A 26066-nucleotide genomic window follows, 5' to 3' on the forward strand; every position below is an offset into this window, starting at 1 on the left:
AGTGGAAAACTCAGTAACAAATAACATCCGTACTACCTTGATAGGTAATTGAAAGAGGGCTAAGTTGATGGAAGATGGCATATAGGACATCATGATTTCTAGCTGGATCTAAAATGGTAAATGATTTGTCAAATGAAGGAGCACCAGATCAGACAGTTGTAGATCACCAGGCAGCGGAGGAAAAACTCTTTCCTTCTACTGCCTTCAACTTCTTTTCCACTTGGTATTTGTAACTATGTCCCAATTATTTAGCCTCAGACAATTAGTCAAGGTGAAGACGTGGAGAAAATTTAGGGAAGTAGACGCACTGTAATGGTGTCAATGTGCACAATTCAAAGTGTTAATGCCAATGTGAAGAGCCTGGGGTGAGAAACCTGTAATTTGGACTTTCTTTGGGAGAATGGACGGAAAGAGGAGCAAGGGTTAGACTTATCTCTGTTTATTTATTAATTCATCAGTTACAGGTGTTGCTGGTAATGCCAGCATTTATTGTCCATCTCTAGTTGCCCCTGAATTGAGGCTGCAGTTAAAGAGTCAACCATATTATAGTATCAGGAGTCACATATGAACCAGGGTGGCAGATTTTCTTCCCTGAAGGATATTAGTTAACCAGATGCCTTCTTTGTTTAAATCATTGTAGATCTATTTTTAATTCCAGAATCTTTTAATGACTTTAACTTAAATTCCCCCAGCTGCCATTGTGAGATTTGAAGAATAGTCTAACCCCTGGTTCAGGGAAGTAACCACTATGCGACGTGATTCAGTAAAAGGAAACATCATCCATATCTCATTCACTTCCCTCCTGGACCCTTCTATGTCAATACCAGCAGATTCCCCTCTGTATCAGCCTGATGAAAATGTTTGCAGCATGTCAGAATGTTTGAACAAACACAGAAATCCCAGCAGAGAACAGCAATTAGCCAGGACATAGCCTTCAATTGACCATATCCAGGTAGCAGCAAAACCAGGAAGGATAAATAATGAAATGGTAACCTAACACACATTCAAATGCTACAAAGAAACGCTATGTCAGTAACAGCCGCTTTTTCCTATTTGGTTGGTACAAGCTCTCTTTCAACGCTTTGCCATGTAACAGTGATCCCGAAGCCTTGTGGACTTGGATTTAGGACCACCATTTTCCACTTCTTTACTAAATTGTGTCCTTTGGACTTGGGAATTCCATCGGAGAACAGTGTTCCTATTGGTTGGTACGCAATTGATAATCTAGAACAAAAGAGAAGACACAGGAACAGGGCAACTATAAGTCACAGGTATATGGTTTAACACAAACTCTCCCCGTTAAACCATTTCTCTTCCAAATACCTATATCGGTATATTGACCTAAATTTATATCAACAACAACCTTTCAGATCTCCTACTGGACAGTTAATAAAACTTACACCATTCACTCTTCCCTTGCATCAACTAATTTTTCTTCTTACACCATGTGAGTATGAATTTGCTTCAGGAGAGAGTGGATATGATCTCTCTGTAATCCAATGCACTATGCTTACTTGGAGAGTTGCTAAGTAACCAGCAGCCCAGGTTATTAATGGTGCAAGGTTCATATATTCACTGGGCTTTTTAGGGTGACTACAACCATGCATGTGTACAAAGCTAGACTCTTATATTTTTTCCACAAAGGAATTAGATAATTTCAAAGAATTATTTCCACAGGATAATCCATTCCTATTAATTTGGAAATTATCCAAATGGCTTATGCCTATTGAAAAAAGATTGTATCATTGTGTACTCAAGACTGGAGAAAATGTTTCAGGGAGTGCCATTTCTTCAGCATTTAGGAATTTGATGATAGATTTGATAGATTTTTCAAAAAATAATCTGGAGTTATCATTGAACCATTAAAAAGGATGTGAGCTAAATCTGAGAGCTAATAAATAGTAATTATTAACTCTGAGAATCATAACATTTCATAGTACAGAAGGCAACCTTTGGACTTCCATGTTTTACCAAATTGCTTACCTCCGCTCTGGGTAATGTATCGGACCCAAGGGAGAGCTTGATAACCGCTCTTCTCAATGATCTTCAAATAGCGGACCTAGTGGGCAAAAAAAAATGCAGATAGTAAATTTTCCCAAACATTTTCCAGTGATATCTCATATTACAACTGTCATTTTAACTTTTCTTTGCTGGGGCTAGAGAGAGAAAAGAAAGGGGAGGAGAGAGAGGAGAGCAAAACAGAGGGAAGGACGTTTGGGGGGGAGGAGGGACACAGAGGAAGGAGGAAGAGTGAAGGAGGAGAGTGAGAGAATAAGCAGGGACAGAAGAAGAGATGGAGGAAGGGAGAGAGAGTCATGACAGGAAATTGCAACTACAGTTAGATTTAAAATTTAAAATTTCTATTTTTGCTTCAATTTGTATGGTGTTTTGTCAAACTTTTTTGGTGATAGGCAAAATTAGGTAAGAAATTCTGTAGATGCTGGAAATCTTGAGCAACACACACAGAACGCTCAATGTTTCAGGCTGAGACCCTCCATCGGGACTGGAAAAGCAGGGAGCAGAAGCCAATATAAGGAGTTGGGGGAAGGGAAGGAGTACAAGGTGGCAGGTGATATGTGAGATCAGGTGATGGGGGGAATGAAGTAGGAAGATGGGAGGGAATGCTTGGAAGAGGTAAAGGGTAGAAGAAGAGGAAATCTAATAGGAGAGAACATTGAACTATGGAAGAAAGAGGAGTAGCAGAACCAGAGGGAGGAGATGAACAGGTGAGGAGAGGAGAACAGGCAAGAGGGGAGCCAGATTAGGGAACAGATAAAGGAAGAAAGAGGGAGGGGGGAAGAAATTACCAGAAGTTCGAGAAACCAATGTTCATGCCTTCAGTTTGGAGGCTACCCAGAAGAAATATGAGGTGATGGTCCTCCAACCTGAGATTGGCTTCATCAAGGCAGTAGAGAAGGCCAGGGGCAGACATGTCAGAAAGGGAAGTGGAAGTAGAGTTAAAATAGGTTGCTACAATCTGACAGGATTGGTCAGCAGTCTATAGGCGCTTCTTCAAAGCCAAGTGCTACACTTTAATGCAAATGAACAAAATTATAAGTTTCTGGAAACAAACAAAAAGAATGTACGATTGGAAACCCCAGCTTTCTCCCTTAACTGAAATGCTGACCTGAATTCCAGAGACAGTAAAATATGGAATTTCAAATTTGATTGTGATGGGCGGCTTCCCCTCCTGCTCTTCTCCCTCAACGCTTGGGAGACCAAAGTGCGCCCGCATCAAGTACTCTTTACCGCCCTGAAAAGACAAAAAAAAGGGCAATATTACAAATGCTGGAATAAGCCCAAGTGTTTACAAAAGCAGAATGTAGCACTGCCAGCAAGTTTGGTACAAATTACATATTCCACTTGAGTGTTGGTCCTATTGAGGAGACTGAAGCAAGTGAGTATCACTCCCCCCCCCCCCCCCCCCCCCCCACCACCATGCCATTCTAACTAATTTTTTTACAGGATCACCATACAGATCGTCTTGACCAGTACAGTGATATACTGTTTACTTTTTAACTTGCGTCATAAATGCACCTTATGTTAAATGTCAATCTTTTGGAAATATCTTACTATTTGTGATTTATTTATGGTAATATTACTCTATATGTTGTGTGTGAGTTATGTGTACTGTGTTGTATAACTTGGTGGTATACTTGTATACGGTTGAACGACAATGCCCTTGAACTTGAAAGCATTCCTGAAATGGAGACACAAGAGTTTCTGAAGTTTACAACACAATATTTATTGAGTTTGCACAGGATAGGCCCTTTAGGTCCTTCAAGGTGCACCTGCCCAGCAAAACCCAAATTAACCCCCGCCTAATCATGGGACAATTTATATTGACCAATTAGCCTACCAAACCGAATGTCTTTGGACTGTGGGAGGAAACCAGAGCACCCAGAGGAAACCCACACAGTCACAGGGAGAATGTATAAACTCCTTACAGACAGCATCGGGAAGTGAACCCAGATCAACGGTACATTCAATCATTGACCTAACCACTACGCTACCATGCTGCTGAAATTGCTGGAGGTGCTGGTTCTAGGATGAGAAATTAAATTACCCTTTCAGATGGAGATATAAAATATGGCACCACTGTGAAGAGAGAAAGGAGGGTTCTCTATAATACATAATTGCTACTTTTCCCAAGTCTTTCAGGGGCCATTAAGCGACTGGTGATTATCTTATTATAGCTGGAACTTTAGCAGAAGCCATTGATGTTTTCTCTTAAGAGTTGTGGTTGCTCAATCTGTGCTGATGCATCAATGCAATTAATAAAACTGTCAAAATAATAAAACTCAGCCTCTTTCTTGGGCTAAGATATAACTAAGATTCTGCCCAGAATCAGAATCAGTTTTAATATCACTGGCATATGTTGTGAAATTTGTTGTTTTGCCGCAGCAATACAGTGAAATACACAAAAAACTATAAAATACAATAATTATTCTAGATATATATATATATATATATATATATATATATATATATAGTGCCTATAAAATGTATTCACCCCCCCCTTGGATGTTTTCATGTTTTATTATTTTACAACATTGAATCACAGTGAATTTAATTTGGCTTTTTTTGACACTGATCCACAGAAAAACACTTTCTTGTGCCAAAGTGAAAACAGATCTCTACAAAATCATCTAAATTAATTACAAGTATAAAACACAAAATAATTGATAAAAGTATTCACCCCCATTAAATATGACACACCAAATGATCACTGGTGCAGCCAATTGGTTTTAGAAGTCACATAATTAGCTAAATGAATATCTGTTTTTGAAAACGTGTGCAGACAAGGTGTTGCAATTGATTGTAGTAAAAATACACCTGTATTTGGAAGGTCCAGCTGCTGCTTAGTCAGTCTCCTGGCAAAAACTAAACCATGAAGACAAAAAAAACACTTCAAGCAACTCTGTGAAAAGGTTATCAAAAAGGACAAGCCAGGAGATGGGTACGAAAAAATTTCCAAATCACTGAATATCCCTTGGAGTACAGTTAAGTGAATCATGAAGGAACGGAAAGAATATGGCACAGCTGTAAATCTGCCTAGAGCAGGCCATCCTCAAAAACTGAGTGACTGCGCAAGAAGGGGACTAATGAGGCAGGCCACCAAAAGACCTATGACAGCTCTGGAGGAGTTACATTCCTCAGTGGCTGAGATGGGAGAGACTGCACATACAACAACTGTTGCCTGGGTGCTTCACCAGTCTCAGCTTTATGGGACAGTGGCAAAGAGAAAGCCACTGTTGAAAAAAACTCACACGAGTGTGGAGGGATATGGTCTAAGTGCAGGTCAGTGGGACTAGGCAAAAAAATAGTTTGGCACAACCAACAAGGGCCAAAAGGCCTGTTTCAGTGCTGTAATGTTCTATGGTTCTATGGTTTTAAATCTTGGCTATGTTTGGCATAAGCTAAACACGGTACATAATCAAAATCACACCATCCCTACCATGAAGCATGGTGGTGGCTGCTTCACTGCAGCAGGCCCTGGAAGGCTTGTGAAGGTAGAGGGTAAAATGAATGCAGCAAAATACAGGGAAATCCTGGAGGAAAACCTGATGCAGTCTGAAAGAAAACTGCAACTTGGGGGAATGTTTTTTTTTTCCCAGCAAGACAATGACCCCAAGCTTAAAGCCAAAGCTACACAGGAATGGCTTAAAAACCATAAAGTTAATGTCCTGGAGTGGCCAAGTCAGAGTCCAAATCTCAATTCAATTGGGATTTTGTGACTGGACTTGAAAATGGCTGTTCACTTGCATTCCCCATGTAATCTGATAGAGCTTGAGCAGTTTTCTAAAGGAGAATGGGGAAAAATTGTAGTGTCCAGGTAGAGACCTATACACACAGACTCAAGGCTGTAAATTGCCAAATGTGTATCTACTAAATAGAGACTTGAAGGGGGTGAATACTTATACAATCAGTTATTTTGTGTTTTATTTTAATTCATTTAGATTCGTTTGTAGAAATCTGTTTTCACTTTGCCGTGAAAGAGTCTTTTTCTGTTGATCTGTGTCAAAAAAGCCAAATTAAATCCACTGTAATTCAATGTGGTAAAGCAATAAAACACGAATATTTCCAAGTTGGGGGGGGGGAGGGTGTGAATACTGTATATTAAATAATAGTGCAAAAAGAGTAAAAAAAGTAGTGAGATAGTGTTCATGGGGTGATTTCTTGTCCGTTCAGAAATCTGATGTGGGGGGAGAGGTGGCTGGGGAAGAAGCTGTTCCTAAAATGGTTCCCTTTGAGAGGCTCCAGCAGCTTCACCTTTCCCAGTGTTTAAACAGTGGAGGGCAGGATAAAGACACCTTACCCGTTCTGGTTTGCTGAACCACTACAACAGCACTATCTTCAACCATCCACATATTACTCACAGGGAAAGACTTGATCGACCAAACAACAACATTCTTCTCTGGCAGCCATTTTGCATTGCCGGTAGTAGTCTTGAATTTTGGTGAGTCAGCATCGCTAGGAACCGGCACAAATATCTCGACATTGTTTGCAGTAGAACGGTGCTTAAATTGACTTTTTGCCTGAATTTGAGGAAGTACAACAATTTCAGTTATGAAATTAAGGTAACAAGAAAACAAGAAGACATAATAGATATGTGACATGAGCACATTCCAGTAAGAATCCTTACAGGCAAATGAACCCCGAGTCTATCTGTCTCTGTCTCACACACACACACACACACACACACAGACACAGACACAGACACAGACACAGTCTAATCAAGGACAGGGGAAGCAGACAAACCAGTTCTCTTTGTTGCCTCACATTTTGTAGATCTTGGGTAATCTAATCAGAGCAACTGAATGTGGACCCAGGAAACTTCAGGTGATGACCTACTAAGCCTAAAGGCTGATTTATACTTGTGCGTCACATCTACGCTGTAGGTACAGTGTACCCAACGCCGTAGGGTGACGTGCACCTCCCCAACAAAGTAACTCACACGTCGCGGCACCGCAGACCACAATAACTGTGATTGGTCCGCTTGGTAGCATGGCATTTCCTCCTACGCATTTCCGGTTGCTTTTTCTCTGCCATGTCTGTACACCGATGCGAAATAGATGAACCAAATCGTCAAATCTACCAGCCGACATGCAAAAATGTTTGAAATGCATTTCCTCATCCAGGTCTCTCAGGAAGAAACTCAACACAGTGGATAGAAACCCCACCGCCAACTAGCGTTTTGGCGCACACCAACACATGCTCGCTACGGTGCAGAGCCTACGCAGAAGTGAAAATCAGGGCTATGGCGTAGCCCATATGTACAAGTATAAATCAGCCTTTAGAGTATTCTCAAACAAGTAGCTATTTGTTATGTAAAGGGTGTGGATTCTGAACTAATTCTTGACTCTGGGACAATCTAATCAGAGCAACTGAATGTGGACACAAGAAACTTCAGGTACTGACCTAAATCTGAGATCATTGAAACAAGAGGAGAAGCTACTGATTATGTAAAATACCAGACCTGTCAATGAAACAGTCAGTAATCTCGTTAGACTCGATCTGGGTTGGGTTGCCTCATTTAACTGGTTTGGATCAGTCAGAGTCGACACAAATACACAAGGCTGAGGTGGGCAGAACCATGAAACAATGTTGGTTTTAGCCCTGTACAATGACTAGTAAGAAAGTGACCCAGGTAGGTCAGGTGACCTTGAGCCAATGGGATGGAGATCCAACAGTTCAAATGGTGAGGAACAGTATGAGACTCAGGAGCTCCAAATACGTAGGGCTGATGAATCCCCAGCAACCAGAGACCAACCATCGCGGATAAGGAGGACCCCACAGACACGAGGAGATCGGGACCATGAGGGAAGCCTGACCAGCGTAGAGTCCTTTCCCGGGTAATACCTTTTCTCATCATTGACTGTTCTTGGAGGGTCAGGGATATCTAGTAGGGTGCACACAGGTAGATAATTTGCAAACCCACGTGCTTTTTAGTTGAAACTGTTAAAGTTACTTATCAGTAAATACAGATTCTCTGTGCCTCACTGATAATTATTACAAGGGGTAATTCTTGTAACAACACACACACACACACACACACGCACGCACGCGCGCACACACACACACACAAAATTAACAGTAATTTAAGTTAAAAGATTCATACTAAATATACCATATAGTAGGTCAGGAACAGGCATTGTAAGTTGATGTTTTCAGTTTGGGAGATCAAAGCTATACCTGTTCAATGGAATGGTCTCAGTAATATTTGCAATATTAAAATTATAAAGCAAAACAACCTGATGTTCTATGAATATAAGTAAACACTCTCCATTCCAAGCATCCGTGCTTTTCCCAAATGGCAACTTGCTCAGCGGGTGCTCAGAAGTTTTCTTTTGGTGAACAGTCACCACTAAAGAAATATATGTTTCAAATTCCGCATATTTTATCACAGTGTGTTAATTCTTCCCCTGATCACCATTGTTGGAAATAGAGTGGTGTGACAGCAAGAATGCTGCCAGATACACCTTGACTCTAAGATGTGCTACATTCCATCGCTTACTCAGTTATTTTTTTGCCCTTCACTCAACCTTCCTTGTTCTGGCTCCACACCCTGTCTTAACACGGCAGTACTGACTATTTATAGCAAAGCCTTTGCACATCCTGCTGTTTAGCATTCAGGAAATAGTTAAAGCCAATTTTCTTTGAGGTTTCCTTGGCAGGGATGCTTTAAATATTTCCCTATGGTATGACTGTTCTTCACAATAGTATGAAAGCATACCACAAGACCATAAGACATAGGAGCATAATTAGGCCATTCAGTCCCTCAAGTCTGTTGCATCATTTTATCATGGCTGATCCATTTTTCTCTCAACCCCATTCTCCTGCTTTCTCCCATAGCCTTCATGCCCTGACTGACCAAGAATCTATCAACCTCTGCCTTAAATGCACCCAATGACCTGGCCTCCACAACTGCTTGTGTTAATAAATTCTGAAGATTCATCACCCTCTGACAAAAGAAATTCCTCCTCGTCTCAGTTCTAAATAGATTTCGCTCTACTTTGAGGCTGTGCCCTCTAGTCCTAGACTCCCTCACCAAAGGAAACACCCTCTTCACATCCACTCTGTTTAAGCCTTTCAATCTTTGATAGGTTTCACTGAGATACCCTTCATTGTTCTAAATTCCAGTGAATACAGGCCCAGAGCCTTCAATTGCTGCTCATATGATAACCCTTTAATTCCCGGAATCAATCTCGTGAATCTCCTCTGCACCTGCTCCAATATCAGCACATCTTTTCTTAAATAAGAGGCCCAAAACTGCTCACAATACTCCAAGTGAGGCCTCACCAGTGTCTTATAAAGACTCAGCATTACATCCTTGCTTTTATATTCCAGTCCTCTTGAAATAAATGCTAACATCATATTTGCTTTCCTTACCACCTGTTCAACCTAAAAATTAACCTTCTGGGAATCCTGCACGAGGACTACCAAATCCCTTTCCACCTTGTACTTTTGAATTTTCTGCCCACTTAGAAAATAGTCCATGCTTTTATTCCTTCTGTCAAAGTGCATGACCATACACTTCCAACACCGTGTTCCATCTGCCATCTCTTTGCCCATTCTACCAATCTAAACCCTTCTGCAACCTCTCTGCTTCCTCAACACTACCTGCCACAAAGTCATCAATTTCATCGCCCAAATTGTTGACATATAACATAAAAGGTACTGGTTCCAATACAGACCCCTGTGGAAAACCACTAGTGACTGGCAGCCAATCTGAAAAAAAAAATCACTTATCCCCACTTTTTGCCTTCTGCCAATCAGCCAATGCTCTATCCATTATAGTATCTTTCCTGTAATACCCTGGACTTTTATCTCGTTTAGCAGACTCATGTGCGGCACCGTGTCAAAGGCCTTCTGAAAATCCAAGTACACAACATCCACCAATTCTCCTTTGTCTATGCTGCTTGTTAGTTCTTCAAAGAATTCCAACCGATCTGTCAGGCAAGATTTTCCCTTGAGGTAACCATGCTGACTTGGGCCTATTTTGCTATGCACCTCAGAGCACCCCGAAAACTAATCGACTCCAACATCTTCCCAACCACTGAGGTCAGGCTAAGTGGCCTATAATTTCCTCTCCTCTGCCTCCCTCCCTTCTTGACGAGTGAACATTTGCAATTTTCCAGTCCTCAGGAAACAAGCTAGAATCTATTGATTATTGAAAGTTCATTACTACTGCCTACGCAATGTCTTCAGCTACCTCGTTTAGAACACTGGAGCATAGTCCATCAGGTCCAAGTGACTTATTTACCTTTAGACTTCTCAGTTTCTCAAGTACCACCTCCCTAGTAATAGCAACTGCATTCATTTCTGCCCCTTGAACTTCCAGCATACTACTAGTGTCTTCCACAATGAAGACTGATGCAAAATACTTACTCAGTTGACCCACCATTTCCTTGTTTGGTGTCATTTTCCAGCAGTCCAATCGCTACTCTTGCCTCTCATTTACTCTTTATTTATCTGAGAAAAACTTTTGGTATCATTTTTAATATTTGATAGCTTATCTTCATGTTTCATCTTCTCCCCCCTTGTGGTTGCATACAGGGAATGATTAGGATTGGACTCCATGATCAGTGCTATTTGTCAGAATAAATAGTGGGTTTGGGGTGGGCTGGAGCACTAAGCTCACTAAGTCAGCATCTTATGAACTGATATATCTGTAAGGAAAGTGATTGGGACGTAACTGAATGGCAGAGGAGGCTTGAGGGGAAGGATAACTTCCTGGTCCATCTTGTGCTCTTAAATCATGCTGGGCTGTTTTAGCTGGGAACTGTACAGCCACCAGATGAGCTTGGCCAGTTAGATCAACGATCAACGGACTGGAGCCCAGGAGTGGAATGGAGAAGTGGAAGGGGTAAAAATTGGGAATAGAGACACACACAAAATGCTGCAGGAGCTCAGCAAGTCAGGTAGCATCTATGGAGAGGAATAAACAGTTGGCGTTTCAGGCCAAGACCCTTCATCGGGACTGGAAAGGAAGGGGAAAGAAACTGGAATATGAAGGTGGTGGGGTGGGGTATGGGTGGGAAGTAGTACAAACAGGCAAGTGATAGGTGAAACCAGGTGAGGGGGGACGGTGGGTGGATTGTGGAGAGGAACAAAGTGAGAAGATGGGAAGTGGTAAAGGGCTGAAGAAAAAGGAATCTGATAGGAGAGGAGAGTGGACCATGGGAGAAAGGGAAGGGTGAGGGGCCTCAGAGGGAGGTAATGGGCAGGTGAGGAGAAGATAAGTGGTAGGAGTGGAGCCTTGTGTTCTATACAAGATTTATGGACCCACACCTTCACTAGACAATGTAACTGTGAGCTTCAGAACAAACACTAGGAGCCAGAATCCTTGAGGAAATGTACTAAACCTCCATAACAGGGTTTTACTTCCATTCTTACCTTTATCATAATCTCCACCCTGCTATGTGAATATTTCTCAATTGCTGACTCAATCCAAATCAAGGGCTTTACCTGCAAAACAAATTATTGTGACCAACTGTGTACATGTGATTTTTTTTAATAATAGTAACTAACATTCACTGATAGTCTTCAAGTTATACACGTTTCAAACAAAACCACTTGTGCATACATGGGATTATGTTTCCAATCTGTAAGTGCAGATATCTCAATAGTTAGCCAGCACTACCTCCAAAGCACACCATAGATATCTGTATGAATTATCTTACTAACAGTGCTTCTGACAAAATTCTTTGCTCACTGTCAAACATGACGTAACAAAATGTACAGGTAAAATATGCATTCTTCAGCAAGTAATGAGAGAAGAACATATAACTAGTGTAAATAAAAATGCACATTTGTACACTCTCCCTGTGACGGTGTGAGTTTCCTCCAGGTGCTCAGGTTTCCTCCCACAGTCCAAAGATGTACCGGCTGATATTGGTCATTGTAAATTGTCCTGTGATTAGGCAAGGGTTCAGTCCGGGAATTGCCCAAAGGGCCTATTCCACACTGTATCTCAATAAATAAATAACTTCCCCATTGCATTGATATTATGCAAAAAAAAAAGCTTTTACATCAAGCTTAGTTTTACATTGCCAAATCAAGCTGAATTTTTCATAGAAGCCACACCCAAAATGTGCCCTTTACCCATATTAATTAAATTGTTTTCCTGGAACAGATACACATGTGCATCCTGTAACCAGTTTTCTATTAATGGGTGGTACAGGGAAGCACATCATGTACCTGAGGACACAATTATGAGTAATACTGCAAGACCATAAGACCATTATTATGAACAGAATTAGGCCATTTGGTCCAGGGAGTCTGCTCCACCATTCCATCATGGCTGATCCAATCTTCCTCTCAGCCCCAATCTCTTGCCTTCTCCCCGTATCCATTCAAGCCAGTCAAGAATCTATCAACCTCTGCCTTAAATATACATCAAGCCTTGGCCTCCAAAGCTGCCTGTGGCAAAGAATTCCACAGATTCATCACTCACTGTCTAAAGAAATTCCTCCTCATCGCCGTTCTAAAAGGACTCCCCTCTATTCTGAGGCTGTGCCCTCTAGTATTAGACTCTCCCACCATAGAAAGCATCCTCTCCACAACCACTCTATCAAGGCCTTTCACCATTTGATAGGTTTCAATGAGGTCACTCTTCTTCTGAATTCCTGCAAATACAGGCCCAAGGCCATCAAACATTCTTCATATGACAAGCCATTCAATCCTAGAATCATTTTTGTAAACCTTTAAACCCTCTCCAGTTTCAGCACATCCAGTCCAATAAAGGGCCCAAAACAGCTCACAATACTCCAACTGAGGCCTCTACAATGCATTATAACACCTCAACATTGCATCCTTGCTTTTATATTCTACTCCTCTTGAAATGAATGCTAACATTGCAATTGCCTTCCTCACCACAGACTCAACCTGCAAATTAACCTTCAGGGAACCCTCCACAAGGACCCCAAAGTACCTTTTCACCTCAGCTTTTCGTATTTTCTCTCCAGTTAGAAAATAGTCAACCCTTTCATTTCTTCTACCAAAGTGCATGACCATACACTTTCTGACACTGTATTCCATCTGCCATTTCTTTGTCCATTCTCCTAATCTGTCTAAATCCTTCTCTACTTTCTCAAAACTACCCGCCCTTCCACTTATCTTCATATCATATGCAAGCTTTGCAAGAAATTCATCAACTCCATCAGCCAAATCATTGATGTATAATGGAAAAAGAATCAGTCCCAACACAAACCCCTGTGGAACACTACTAGTCACTGGCAGCCAGCCAGAAAAGGCTCCCTTTATTCCCACACTTTGCCTCCTGCCAATCAGCCACTGCTTTATCCATGCTAGAATCTTTCCTGTGATATCATAAGACCAGGTAATGAATCTGACTGTTAATTCTGAGGTAGCTTGTTAAGCAGTCTCACGTGTGGCACCTTGTCAAAGGCCTTCTGAAGATCCAAGTACATAACATCAACCAATTCTCTTTTGTCTATCTTGCTTGTTACTCCTCCAAAGATTTCCAACAGATTTGTCAGGCAAGATTTTCCCTAGAGGAAAATGGCCTATTAGCCTATTTTATCATGTGCCTCCAAGCATCCTGAGGCCTCATCCTCAATAATTGACTCCAACATCTTCCTGACCACTGAGGTTAGAATAACTGGCCTATAGTTTCCTTTCTTCTGCCTCTCTTCCTTCTTGAAGAGTGGAGTGACATTTGTAATTTTCCAGTCTTTTGGAACCATTCCAGAATCTAGTGATTCTTGAAAGATCATTACTAATGCCTCCACTATCTTTTCAGCCACATATTTCAGAACCTGGGGTATACACCATCTGATGCAGGTGACTTATCTACCTTCAGGCCTTTCAGTTTCCCAGTTTCAGTTATCTGTAGTTATGATAACTTCATGCACTTCATGACCCCTGACACCTGGAACTTCCACCATGAAGAGTGATGCAAAATACTTATTCAGTTTGTTTACCGTTTCGTTGTCCCCCATTACTACCCCTTCAGCATCACTTTCCAGCAGTCTGATATCCACTCTCACCTCTCTTTTACACTTTATGTATCTGAAGAAACTTCTGATACCCTCTTAAATATTATTGGCTAGCTTACTTTCATATTCCATCTTTACCTTTTTAATGACTTTTTTTGTTGCCTTCTGATCCCAGTCCTCTAACTTCCCACAAATTTTTGCTCTATAATATACCCTCGCTTTAGCTTTGATGTTGGCTTTGAATGCTCTTGTTAGCCACAGTCGTATCAGCTTTGGCTAACAAGAGCCAACATAAAACCCAAAGAGAGGACATATAATAGAGCAAAACCTTGTGGGAAGTTAGAGAATACCTATGGATGCAATACATGGTATACATTTGTGGTACTAATTCTGAACATACAATGAACCTGAATGGTACTTATGAATACATCAATTTCTTTTAACTCCCTCTCTCTCCTTCACCATCCACTGACCTTAAGGATGATTGCTTCCCATAACCTTACCAAACTGGGCAAAAGATGCTTAACTGGGAAGGGTTCTGTGTTCATTCTGGCATTGTTATAGGGTATGGGAAAACCAATGCCCTTGAATGGAAAAAGCCTACAAGAAATAGTGGATACAGCCCAGTCCACAGGTAAAGCCCTCCCCACCATTGGGCACACCTACAAGGAGTGGTGTTGCAGGAAAGCAGCATCCATCATCGAGGATCCCCACCATCCATCCAGGCCGTGCTCTCCTCTTGCCGCTGCAATCAGGAAGGAGGTACTGGAGTCTCAAGAAGTACGCCACTAGGTTCAGGAACAGTTATTACCCCTCAGCCATCAAGCTCTTGACCAGAGGGGATAACCTCACTCAACGTCACTCACCCCAACACTAAATTTGTTCTCATAATCTATGGATTCATTTTCAGGGATTCTTCATCTCATGCTCTTGATATTTATTGATTATTTATTTATTATGATCACTTTATTTGCTTTACTTTTCTTTTCGATGTTGCACTGTTTCTTGTCATTTGCACATTGGTTTGGGGATGTCAGTCTTATTTTGTGCATTTGATCTGTGGTATTTCTTTGTATTTACTATGGATGTCCACAAAAAAGTTGATAATAAATTTGAATGCTGAACTTCAAGTCAAGTCACTTTTATTGTCACTTCGACCATAACTGCTGGTACAGTGCATAGTAAAAATGAGACAATGTTTTTCAGGACCATGGTGTTACATGACACAGTACAAAAAACTAGACTGAACTACTTTACATGATATAGTGGAACAAACTTTAAATGGATTCTTGGTGTGATCTCAGATGCTCTTTTTCTGTTTTATCCAGTCATGGTCCAGGGATTCATACAAGTTAGAGATTTTCAAAAAGCCTTCAGGAATATCCTTGAAGTGCCATACTAGAAATCTTGTGCCAAAGTGCCATACTAGAAATCTTGTACCTTGAAGGAACTCAGTAACGTAATTTCTTTTTTCTGAGTCTGATGTCTAGCACACAGATAATGTGGCCCACACATTAGAGGCTTGAAGTTGGGGATGTTGGGCAGGCACGGGTCACTGGCATTGAGGGAACTTGCCATGCCCGAGATGATTGTTGAAGGTAAGACACAGTGAAGAAGGCATTTGTTGCATTGCTCTTTGCCAGTCAAAACACTGGGTACAGGGTTGGCTGTTATATCACTATTTTACAAGATGATGGTGAGATCACACTTGGAGGATTGTACGCAGCTTGTGCTGCCCTCTTATAGGAAAGATCGTTAAAATGCAGAGAGTGCAGTGAAGATTTATGAGGATGCTGACAAGACCTGAGATCCCGAGTTATCGGGTGACATTGGGCAACTAGGATGTTATTTCTTGGAGACTGAGAGATATAGTGACACATAAAATCACTAGGGGCGTAGATACGGTGAATGCACGTGATCTTTTTTCAGGGAAGGGGAACATAAAACCAGAGGGCATATGTTTAAGGTGAGAGGTGAAAGATTTAAAAGGAGCAACATCTTCATGCAAAGGGTGGTGCTTATGTGAAGCAAGCTGCCAAGGGAAGTGACTGAAGCAGATACAGTAACGGCTTTCAAAAGACATTTTGATAAGACATGGACAAGAGAGGTTTAGATGCATGCAGGCAAATGCAGGCAATTAGAGGTAGCACGGTGGCTTTACAGGTCCAGTGATCACTGATCAGGGTTCAATTCCTGCTGTTGTCTTTAAGGAGTTTGCACGTTCTCCCTGTGGTCAAGTGGGTCTCCTCCGGGTACTTTGGTTTCCTTCCACATTCCAAAGATGCACGGTTAGACTTTGTGAGTTGTGGGCATACATCTTTCAGCAGGATGAGTCTTGGCCTGAAATATTGACTGTACCCTTTTCCATAGATGCTGCCTGGCCTGCTGAGTTCCTCCAGCATATTCTGTTTGTTACTTGGATTTCCAGCATCTGTAGATTTTCTCTTGTTTGTGGGCATACTATGTTGGTGCCGGTGGCGGGACAATATCTGCAGACTACCCAGCACAATCCTCTCTGAGTTGATTTGACACAAAACTACGCATTTCACTGCATGTTTCGATGTTTTGACGAACTTAAAACTCTTAAAACCTCAAATAGGCCTTGTTTTGTGGGCCCTATGGTCAGCATGCATAAGTTGGGCCAAATGGCCTACTTTCATGCCATATTAAGCTATGATTCCCGTTAATGCCTCAGAGAAGTTCAAAGTAAATTTTATTATTGAGGTACATATATGTCACCACATACAACCCTGATATTCTTTTTCCTGTGGGCATACTCAGCAAATCTATAGAAAAGTAACTATAACAAGATACAATAAAAATCAAGTAACGTGCAGAAGTCAACAAACTGTGCAAATGCAGATGTAAATAAATAGTAATAAATAGCGAGAACATGAGATAACAAGATAAAGAGTCCTTAAAGTGGGATCATTGAGCAGGCCTTTTGTTCAAGAGCCTGATGGTTGAGGGGTAGTAACTGCTCCTGAACCTGGTAGTGCGAGTCCTGAGGTTTGTGTAACTTCTAGCTGACGGCAGCAGTGAGAAGAGAACATGACCCGGGTGGTGGGGATCTTTGATGATGGTTGCAGCTTTCCTACTGCCTTGATCATTCTAACAATTTTTTCTCTCAGATGGTCAAAAGTAACAATGTTGGTTTGGAAGAAATGGTGAATTTCATCATCAGCTTCTATTCCTGCTAAGAGGTATGGAAATAATACACAGTTCGGCAAAGGGCCTTTGCCTTATGAATACTTGATATTAAGCACGTTTTCTTGTTCAGTGCAGAGAATCAATGACTTAGTACAGTGTACTTGATGACTAGTGTAACATTTGCCAATATACTAATACCTGAGTGTACATTTACTGTACAGCTACTCTGTTACGTACCTGTGTATATAACCGGTAGGACATGAGTTCAAATTCTCCATCTGGAGGGATGAAGGATATAGTTCGATCATTTTCAAAGCGGGATAGACGCACACACTGATGAAACTTTACATCCTCCAGTTCCACAGATTTAGACTTGTCCCCTAACATAAACAAAAAATAAAATGTGCCGACAGTTAGAGAAGAAGCTGAGCAAAAAAAGCCTTTGCGAAATGAGGTGATTCAGGAGTGACATTTTCTAAAGGGTTGACAAGGTCCCAGTCATTGAAAATGAGGATGTTACCACACAAGGTCAGTGTCTGGGAGCCTACAAGCTGCAATTATTTTTTTCCTAGAACATGTGTGGTCTTTAATCTCCTTTCAGTGCTGAGTTGTATTGTTAGCTCTGCCTGACTCATAGTATTTCAGTAATAGGCCAGCAAACTTTCCAATGGAAAAACATATCAAAGAGCAGGGATACACCATTATGATCCAGAGCCTGCTCTCTAACTCAATAAGATCATGGACAATCTGATTCGCTCTTAACTCTATTTTGCTTCCTGTTTGCTCCATGACCATTGGTTTCATTTCAAGTCAAAAACCAATCTCAGTCTTAGACTTAACATTTGCTGCTCTTAGTTCAGAGAGAGGTTTTAAAAAGTCATATTCCTATGAATGCTTCAAAATTGCATTGTCATTTCCATTCTATGATCACCTCATCAGAAGTACATTATGTTTACATTATTTCCAAGTAAAACTGCATTAATTCTGAATCAGACTTCCCGTTGCTGTTCATGTTTACACATCTAAGCTTTTACCCGACATCAGTGATGAACTTAATTAAATACTCAGCAGGTGAGGCAGTTTCCACAGAGACAGAAACAAAGGAACAGAGCTGATACTTCAAATTCATGGTATTTCATCAGACCTGGCAAAAAGTTAGAAATCCTCCCTAGTGGATTGTTTCCACAGTTTTCTGCTTTTATTTCTATTTCTAGCATCTAGACTTTTTCTTTTGCTCTTAGAATGTATTTCCTTGTGCAGGTTTTCTTAGACCGTTGAGGTTGGAATGTGTGTCATTCTGTGGAAGGACTTTGAGACAAAGTTCTCATAAATGGAATGCAATTTTTTTTGAAAACATGAACTTGTTAATTTTGGCAGAAGAAGCATCTTATCTAAATGATGGAGCAACACTGAGCCATCTGGATGCATGATTCATTCAAGGCAAGATGATACAGTGAGCAATTAGGAAAGCGAAGAGAATGTTATTATTTATTACCAAAGGAACCAAGTGAAAAATAGGGAGGCTCTATTTCAGATATAAAAGGGATTGTTGAGACCGTATCTGAAGCAGTGTGTACAGTTCTGATGTCTTATTTAAGCTCAGAGGTTTCTAGATTAATACCTAGAATGGGGGTGTGTTTAAGAGTGAGCAGACAACTGAAACATACAAGAAACCTTTTGCAGGGTGATTCTTGAGATCATGTTTCCTACTTTGGAGATTCAAGAACTAAGCATCATTTTTCAGAAATAAGTGGATGTACACTAAGGACAGAAGTGAGCCAAAATTCATTCTCGCAGATGTTCATGGGTCTTTGGAACTCTTCTTGAAAGGACAATGGAAGCAGTGCCTTTTTTAATATTTTTTTTAAACAGGTGTAGTTAGATACTTGCTGAGCATGTGACCTAGTCCTGCTCTTATTTCATTTGTCAGTATGCCCATTTCTACTTACTTCCAGAGATCTCGAACAGGACCTTATCATTGAGTCCAAGCCGGAGTTCTGGCATTCCTGAGAGTATAACCTTCAGTTTTACATTTCCAACAATCTCACTTTTCAGGACATTGCCATTTGCACTCACCTGGAGAAACAGGATACAATGAAGCAGGCAACACCTAGCGCACAGAAAATCAACAGCATTCTGTGGCAATTCACATACACATACATATGTGTGTGTTTATATGTACAATAGGACACACTGCAAACCATGCCCACAGGGTTATACACATCTTAACATATGCACACACACTCTCTCTCTCTCACACACACTCACGTATTCAATGACACATATCCTTACAGTATAAAAACACATGGACATACACACAAATGCACAAATTTATACTCAAGATTATACACATAACCTGGCCCCCATCATTATAGGATGAATGTGAAAGCTTTAGAGATGGCACAGAGGAGATTTGCTAGGATGCTACCTGGATTGGAGAGCCTGCCTTATGTGGATAGGCTGACTGAGAGGGCTTTTCTCTTTAGAGTGAAGTATGATGAGAGATTACTTGATGGAGATGTATAGGAGGTATCGATCAAGTGGATATCCGGAGTCCTTCCCCCAAGGTGGAAATGCCGATTATAAGATTGCATAAATTTAAAGTGATTGAAGTAAAGTTCAGGGGAAGTCAGAGAAAAGTTCATATACAGAGAGTAGTGGTAAGTAGAATGCCTTGGTGGTACATAGAACACTCTGGAGGTGATGGCAGAAGCAGATATATTTGGGACATTTATTAAACTCTTAGACACATAGATGATAGAAAAATGGAGGGCTTTGTAGGAGAGAAGGGTTAGATGTTGGAGCAGGTTAAAAGGTTGGCACAGCGTTTTGTGCTAAAGAGCTTGAAACGTGCTGTAATGTTCTATGTTCTAAAATCACACACATACACCTATATATACATACTTAAATAACTCTTCCAGTTCTGCCAGACTGTAAGAAGATTACTGCTCATTTCTGCTCTCCCTCGATCCTTGTGAACCTCTTCTGCACCCTTCCTATTATTTCATACACTTCTCATGAAATGAATGCCAAAACTGAACGGAGTCCCCCTCCAGCAACCTTCCCAAGGCTTTGCATTGACCACTATGTGCTGATTTGCATGTGCTCTGCTTATGTTTGCCAAACACACTGACTACCTACATTTTTCTGCCTTACTCAGCACATGAGTGAAAAGTAAAAGTACTTGCTCTAAATCACAAAGCCACAATGCTGGGTTATGCTATTGAACACGAGTCAACTCTGACAGTAGTTGGCTTGCACTGACTCACAAGAAAAAATTTTGATACACTAAGTGAGGGGAAACTCTTAATAGCAGTAGCATTTTATTTGTGCATTTATGAGTAATTGAATGCTGGAATAGATTACTGAAAGTGCAATGGAAGTACGTAGATACAATGGCAAATTTTCCAACATGATTGGATAAAAAAATACAGGCTATGTGGATTCAATTTGGGAAGTGAAATTAAAGACAGTTCTACCAAAGAACTGGCATGGGCACAATGGTATGAATGATCTTTTGTCTGCATCAGTATTATACACTGACACAGACTGAAGGCCATTCATACAATGGTCTTTATATGCATGACCAATGTCACTGAACCCGAAAATGTACTTATAACGCCTCAATGATTTTTTTTTCGGTTTCCACCTGTTTGTTAATTGTGTTGGCTGAAGGGGCTAATTCTTTAGCACTTCAATTTTTAGAATGTATTTATGCATGTACATAGTATACAACTTCTCAGTCATTAACACATGCACTGACGATGGGTCTACTTACAAGAATTAACAAGAAATTAACTCCTACAGGGTTAACATCTTCTAATTACTAAAATGAAATGGACATCACAATCTCAGATAAATGGTAACTCTCACCAAAGGAGGGCAGTACACTTCAAGATTCACGTCAAGGTGTTTTAATGCAAATTCCTCTCTCCCTATAAGAGAGCTATGTAGAGATTTGCAGTGGTTTGATGAGATCCCACTGCTGCAGAAACTACTGCTCACCAGTAAGTTGACAGATTCAATCAGATCAATGAACACTTCATTCTTTCTGTATTTAATACCATCCGATCTCCAGGACACTGCGTTTGTTAGGGTAGCAGGGGGACGTGGTGCTCCAATTTCCAACTTGTGTCCCTGTTGAATGATGTACCTGAAAATTAAGGGTAACAATAGACATTAAATAAGCAATGGAATTCACTCCAAATAGGATTAAGATACACCTTGTTACAGGAACTGACTTTATGTTCCAGTAACACAGAAACACACCTAAACATATAACATACTGGGCATGCTGTCACATGGGTTAAGTAGTGTAGTGTTAGTGTTAATATAATACTAGTCCAGTACCTACAAACAAAAATAACTAAAGTATAGCTAGTCATAGAATAAATTAAATTTTAGGTAACATGCACAACATTCTGGAGGAACTCAGCAGGTCAGGCAACATCTTTGGAGGGGAATAAGCAGTCAGCATTTCAGGCCAAGACCTTTCATTAAACTTTAACTTTCACTAATTTCTCCACAGTCCTCCTCCTCTTTTTCCATTCCCTATTCTGACTCCTGTCTTACCTCTTCTCCTCTCCTCACCTGTCAATCCTCCCTCTGGTGCCCCTCCTCCTCCCCATTTCTCCCACAGTCCACTGTCCTCTCCTGTTAGATTGCTTCTTCTTCAGACCTATACCTCTTTCACCCATCACTTCCCACGTTCTCACTTTGTCCCCACTTCCCCACCCAACCATCTCCCCCTTACCTAATTTCACCTATTGCCATCTTGCACTCTGTCCCCTCCCCCTCCTTCTTGTTCTGGCATCTTTCCTTTTCCTTTTCAGTCATGATGAAGGCTCTTGGCCCGAAATATCGACTACTTATTTCCCTCCTTAGATGATGCCAGCATTCTGTGTGTTACTCTGAATTTCCAGCATCTGCAGAATCTCTTGTGTAAATGAAATTTTAACTTTCCTTCTTTCTCTACAGACTGGTGTTGAGTATTAGAAAGAAGAGTCTTGGTCCAAAACATCGGAACTTTTCCTCTCCACAGATGCTGCCTGACCTGCTATGTTCCTCAGGCACTTCAGCACTTCGTGTACGTTACTCTGGTGTTGAGTATTTCTAGTATTCTTTTTTATTTCAAGCTTTCAATCTGTGTGGTATATTGCTTCCATGTTAGTAATCTGCCATTTATTTAGAATATATTAACTACCTGGGTTACATCTTCCAGTGGCTATATTACGTCATTGTATTAAAGAATATCAGACATGCCACATTAGTCCAACGTGTGTGGAAGTTTTTCTGATTTCCCAACAAAAGCATCTGAGGCAAAAACTTCAGATGACTGAATTTTCCCATCCGCTCTTTTGTGATACAACAAATCTACTCATCCACTACTATTTCAATCCATTCTTTTACACACACTGTAACCTAGCTACTCCTGACACATCATGTCTGAGCAAGATTATTGTTGGAATCACTTTAGTTCATCCCTTGCAGCAAAGATCTGCCTTAGCTAAAAGAAAAATCATATTGTGTCTCTGTAGGGATGGTCTTTCACTGGGAATACACAGCTGCCTTAAGATGAATCGAGTTCTTTCGGTTACTGTACTGCTTTATAAAATCATAGTGGGTTTACGTATTCTTTTTAATAACTTCAGAACTCTCACATCAATGTCCAAAGCGTTGAAAAATGTCAGAAATGAATCAGACGTTATTGGTTCTAATTAATGATCCTCTAACTAAACACTCACTGGTATGTTCAACATTTTCAGCATTAGGGTTTTATTTCTGATTTCTTGCATTTAGACATAAAAATTCATTCTTAAGCAAATTTATGTTGGACTTGTATAGCTCTTACTGGATTCAAAATAACACCATTTAAACTCACCCCTCACACACAGATACCACACTCCCTCTCCTCCCCCAGCCCAAACTTATCTAAACCAATTTTGATTTATGCCACAAGTTTTGGTTTCAAACTAAACAATACTTAGAGAAAGAAATCAAGTGGCAACATCCCAAACAAAACTCCACGAATATATTACTTGGGTCATGTCTCCATTTAACATCATTATAACATATGATCTTGGTTGGGTTAGAATTGCAGAAAATGCATATTTGTTTGTGTATGGATTTAAATAAGAGAAAATACTTGTGTCTTTTATTAATGGGGTTCTATGTGTATCTTTTTACATTTTAAGCTCTGACACTGAATCAGGCATTCTCAAGTGAGTAACACTATTATTTCCATCGTACTCTGCTGCATGAATACATAGGTAAATAACAGTCTATTAATCACGGCAACGGCCGTTTGAATTTCCAGGAATTCTGTTCAGGCAGAGAGCTAATTCATCATTATCTCTGGGCAGCATTTATTTGAGGAGTGAATATAAATGTGGGCAACCAGGATTCAGTGAGAAGTGGCTGAGCGTAACTGCAGTTTATGGAGCAAGATTGATTGCTAAGAGGTCGGCTCAACATTGTGGCCAGTGCTATGTTCTATGTTAACTTGCAGGTTGAGTCAGTGGTAAGGAAGGTAAATGCAAGATTAGTATTCATTTCAAGAGGACTAGAATTTAAGAGCAAGATGTTATGCTGATGCTTTATAAGGCAGACCATATGGAGTATTGTGAATAGTTGTAGTCCCCTAGTCTGTGAAGAGCATTTGAAGGCTCTGGGCCTTTATTCACTGGAATTTAGAAGAATGAGGGGTGACCTAATTGAAACCTATCAAGTAGTGACAGTCAAATAGAGTGGATGTAGAGAGGATGTTTCCTATGGTGGGAGTGTCTAAGGCCAGAGAACACAGCCTCATAATAGAGGGGCATCGTTTTAGAATGGAGATGAGGAGGAATTTCTTTAGCCAGAGTGGTGAACCTGTGGAATTCATTGCCACAGTCAGCTGTGGAAACTAGTTTTAAGTATATTTAAGGCAAGGGTTGATAGATTTTTGATTGGTCAGGGCATGAAGGGACATGGAGGGAAGGCAGGTGATTGGGGCTGAGAAGGAAAATGGATCAGCCATGATGAAATGGCAGAGCAGACTCAATAGGCCAAAAGGCCTAATTTTGCTCCCATGTCTTATGGTCTAAAAGATGTTCTGGCAGAAGGTCCAGAGGATGTTCACTAGAATGATTCTGGCAATTTGTTGAAGAAATGACAGGCAGGATAGACAAAGGAGATGTAGTAGATGATGTATACTTGGATTTTGAGAAGACCTTTGACAAGGTGCCATACATGAGGCTGCTTAGCAAGATAAGAACCCATGGAATTACAGGGAAATTACTAGCATGGGTGGAACATTGGCTGATCATCAGAAAACAGAGAGTGGGAATAAAGGGATCTGATTCTGGCTGGCTGCTGGTTACCAGTGGAGTTCCACACGGGTCGGTGTTGGGATCACTGCTTTTTACGATGTATGTCAATGAGTTAGACTATGGGATTAATGGATTTGTGGCTAAATCTGCTGATGATACAAAGACAGGTGGAAGAGCAGGTATTGTTGAGGAAACAGAGAACCTGCAGAGAGACTTAGATAGTTTAGGGGAATGGGCAAAGAAGTGGCAAATGAAATACAATGTTGGAAATGTATGGTCATGCACTTTGGTGGAAGAAATAAACAGACAGACTATTATTTAGATGAGGAGAGAATTCAAAATGCAGAGATGCAAAGGTACTTTGGAGGCTTTGGGCAGGATACCCTAAAGGTTAACCTCCAGGTTGAGTCCATGAACATGGGTTCAATTTCACCGCAGTCTGTAAGGAGTTTGTACGTTCTCTCCATGGATTTCCTCCAAGTGCTTCAGTTTCCTCCCACATCCCAAAGACATACGGGTTAGTAGGTTAATTGATCACATGGGTGAACTTGACTTGTTGGGCCATGAGGGCCTGTTACCCTGCTGTATCTCTAAATAACTAAAAAACATAAATGTCATAGTTTAGACAAAAAAAAAGAAATTTAATAAAGGAGAGACAAATGTGCAGATGAACATTAGTAAGTTACAGATAAAATTAAATTCCTCAGTTCTATACTTACTCCTGTAGTATCTTACTATCAGTAGTCTGTGGGAATCCAAAATCCATCACCTCATCCAAAAGTTCGTAAACGATAACAAAGTTATCTCGAATACTTTCTTCTTCAACCTCTTTAAAATATTCTGTGAAAACCTGAGGGTGACACAAATTAAAAGTGGAAGTACGGTGTCAGAGCAATGATTATTTGGGCAGATCCAGTAAAAAGATACATGGACTGGAGGGAGAGGGACCAGGCTTCTGGGTCTGTGTGGATGCCAGACAGGGAGATAGGGAACAGAGGGCTGGAAGACAGAGTCAGCTGGTCATAATAATCACCGTTTGTCAAAGTGACACTGTAGAGGGAACAAGGATAGTGGTTGGGGCTGGGAGGTGAGAGCTGATTTTGCTCGCTCTCTGCTATGTTCACTCCTCTCTCCATGGCATTGTGGCTATGACTGCCCCGGCTGCTGTGGTGCATGCCCACTAATATGATGAACTAATACCAAGGCTTTGGGCCTACTCCGGGCTAACCTGCGTTCCAACCTAAGGACTCAATTTGGTTTGGAATGTTGATGCTCACTTCTATTGTTTGCATGATTTTTTTTTGCTTTTTTTCCTCCTTTCTCTCGCATATCGGCTGTTGATCTTTTTTTTAAATTGATTTCTTTCATGTTTCTTGCTTTGTGGCTACCTGTAAGCAAACAAATCTCAAGGTTGTCCAATTTATACATTCTTTGATAATAAATATACTTTGAACTTTGAATTGTGGGTGGAGTGAGAGGGGAGGGGGTAACTGGGGTAGAGGATCCTGCTGACAGAAAAACATGCATTTCTGCAACGTAACAAAATGACAGGAACATACATTCTATCTCTTTTATATTGTGTTTGCTTGACCTTTACATTGAAACCTGAAACCACATAGATAAGAAGAACTGGTTCCAGAGA

The 26066-nt window shown here is 40.7% G+C and overlaps 1 protein-coding gene across 1 annotated transcript in view; it reads right to left on the reverse strand.

The window, feature by feature from the left end:
• Positions 1-423: 423 nt before the first annotated feature.
• Positions 424-26066, reverse strand: part of LOC140736825 (AP-1 complex subunit mu-1-like) — a 41957-nt gene continuing 16314 nt past the window's right edge. Inside the window, exons 5-13 of the mRNA XM_073062770.1 lie at positions 25144-25274; positions 21120-21267; positions 19064-19190; positions 17352-17494; positions 11401-11472; positions 6381-6539; positions 3128-3253; positions 1984-2059; positions 424-1224 (exon numbers count right to left, since the gene is read on the reverse strand). Of these exons, the coding sequence (XP_072918871.1) occupies positions 1199-1224; positions 1984-2059; positions 3128-3253; positions 6381-6539; positions 11401-11472; positions 17352-17494; positions 19064-19190; positions 21120-21267; positions 25144-25274 (1008 nt within the window). The 3' untranslated portion in view covers positions 424-1198. The remainder of the gene's footprint in view (positions 1225-1983; positions 2060-3127; positions 3254-6380; positions 6540-11400; positions 11473-17351; positions 17495-19063; positions 19191-21119; positions 21268-25143; positions 25275-26066) is intronic.

This window comes from Hemitrygon akajei, chromosome 12 (genome assembly GCF_048418815.1).
Source record: "Hemitrygon akajei chromosome 12, sHemAka1.3, whole genome shotgun sequence".
In the NCBI taxonomy this organism is placed as follows: Eukaryota; Metazoa; Chordata; class Chondrichthyes; order Myliobatiformes; family Dasyatidae; genus Hemitrygon; species Hemitrygon akajei.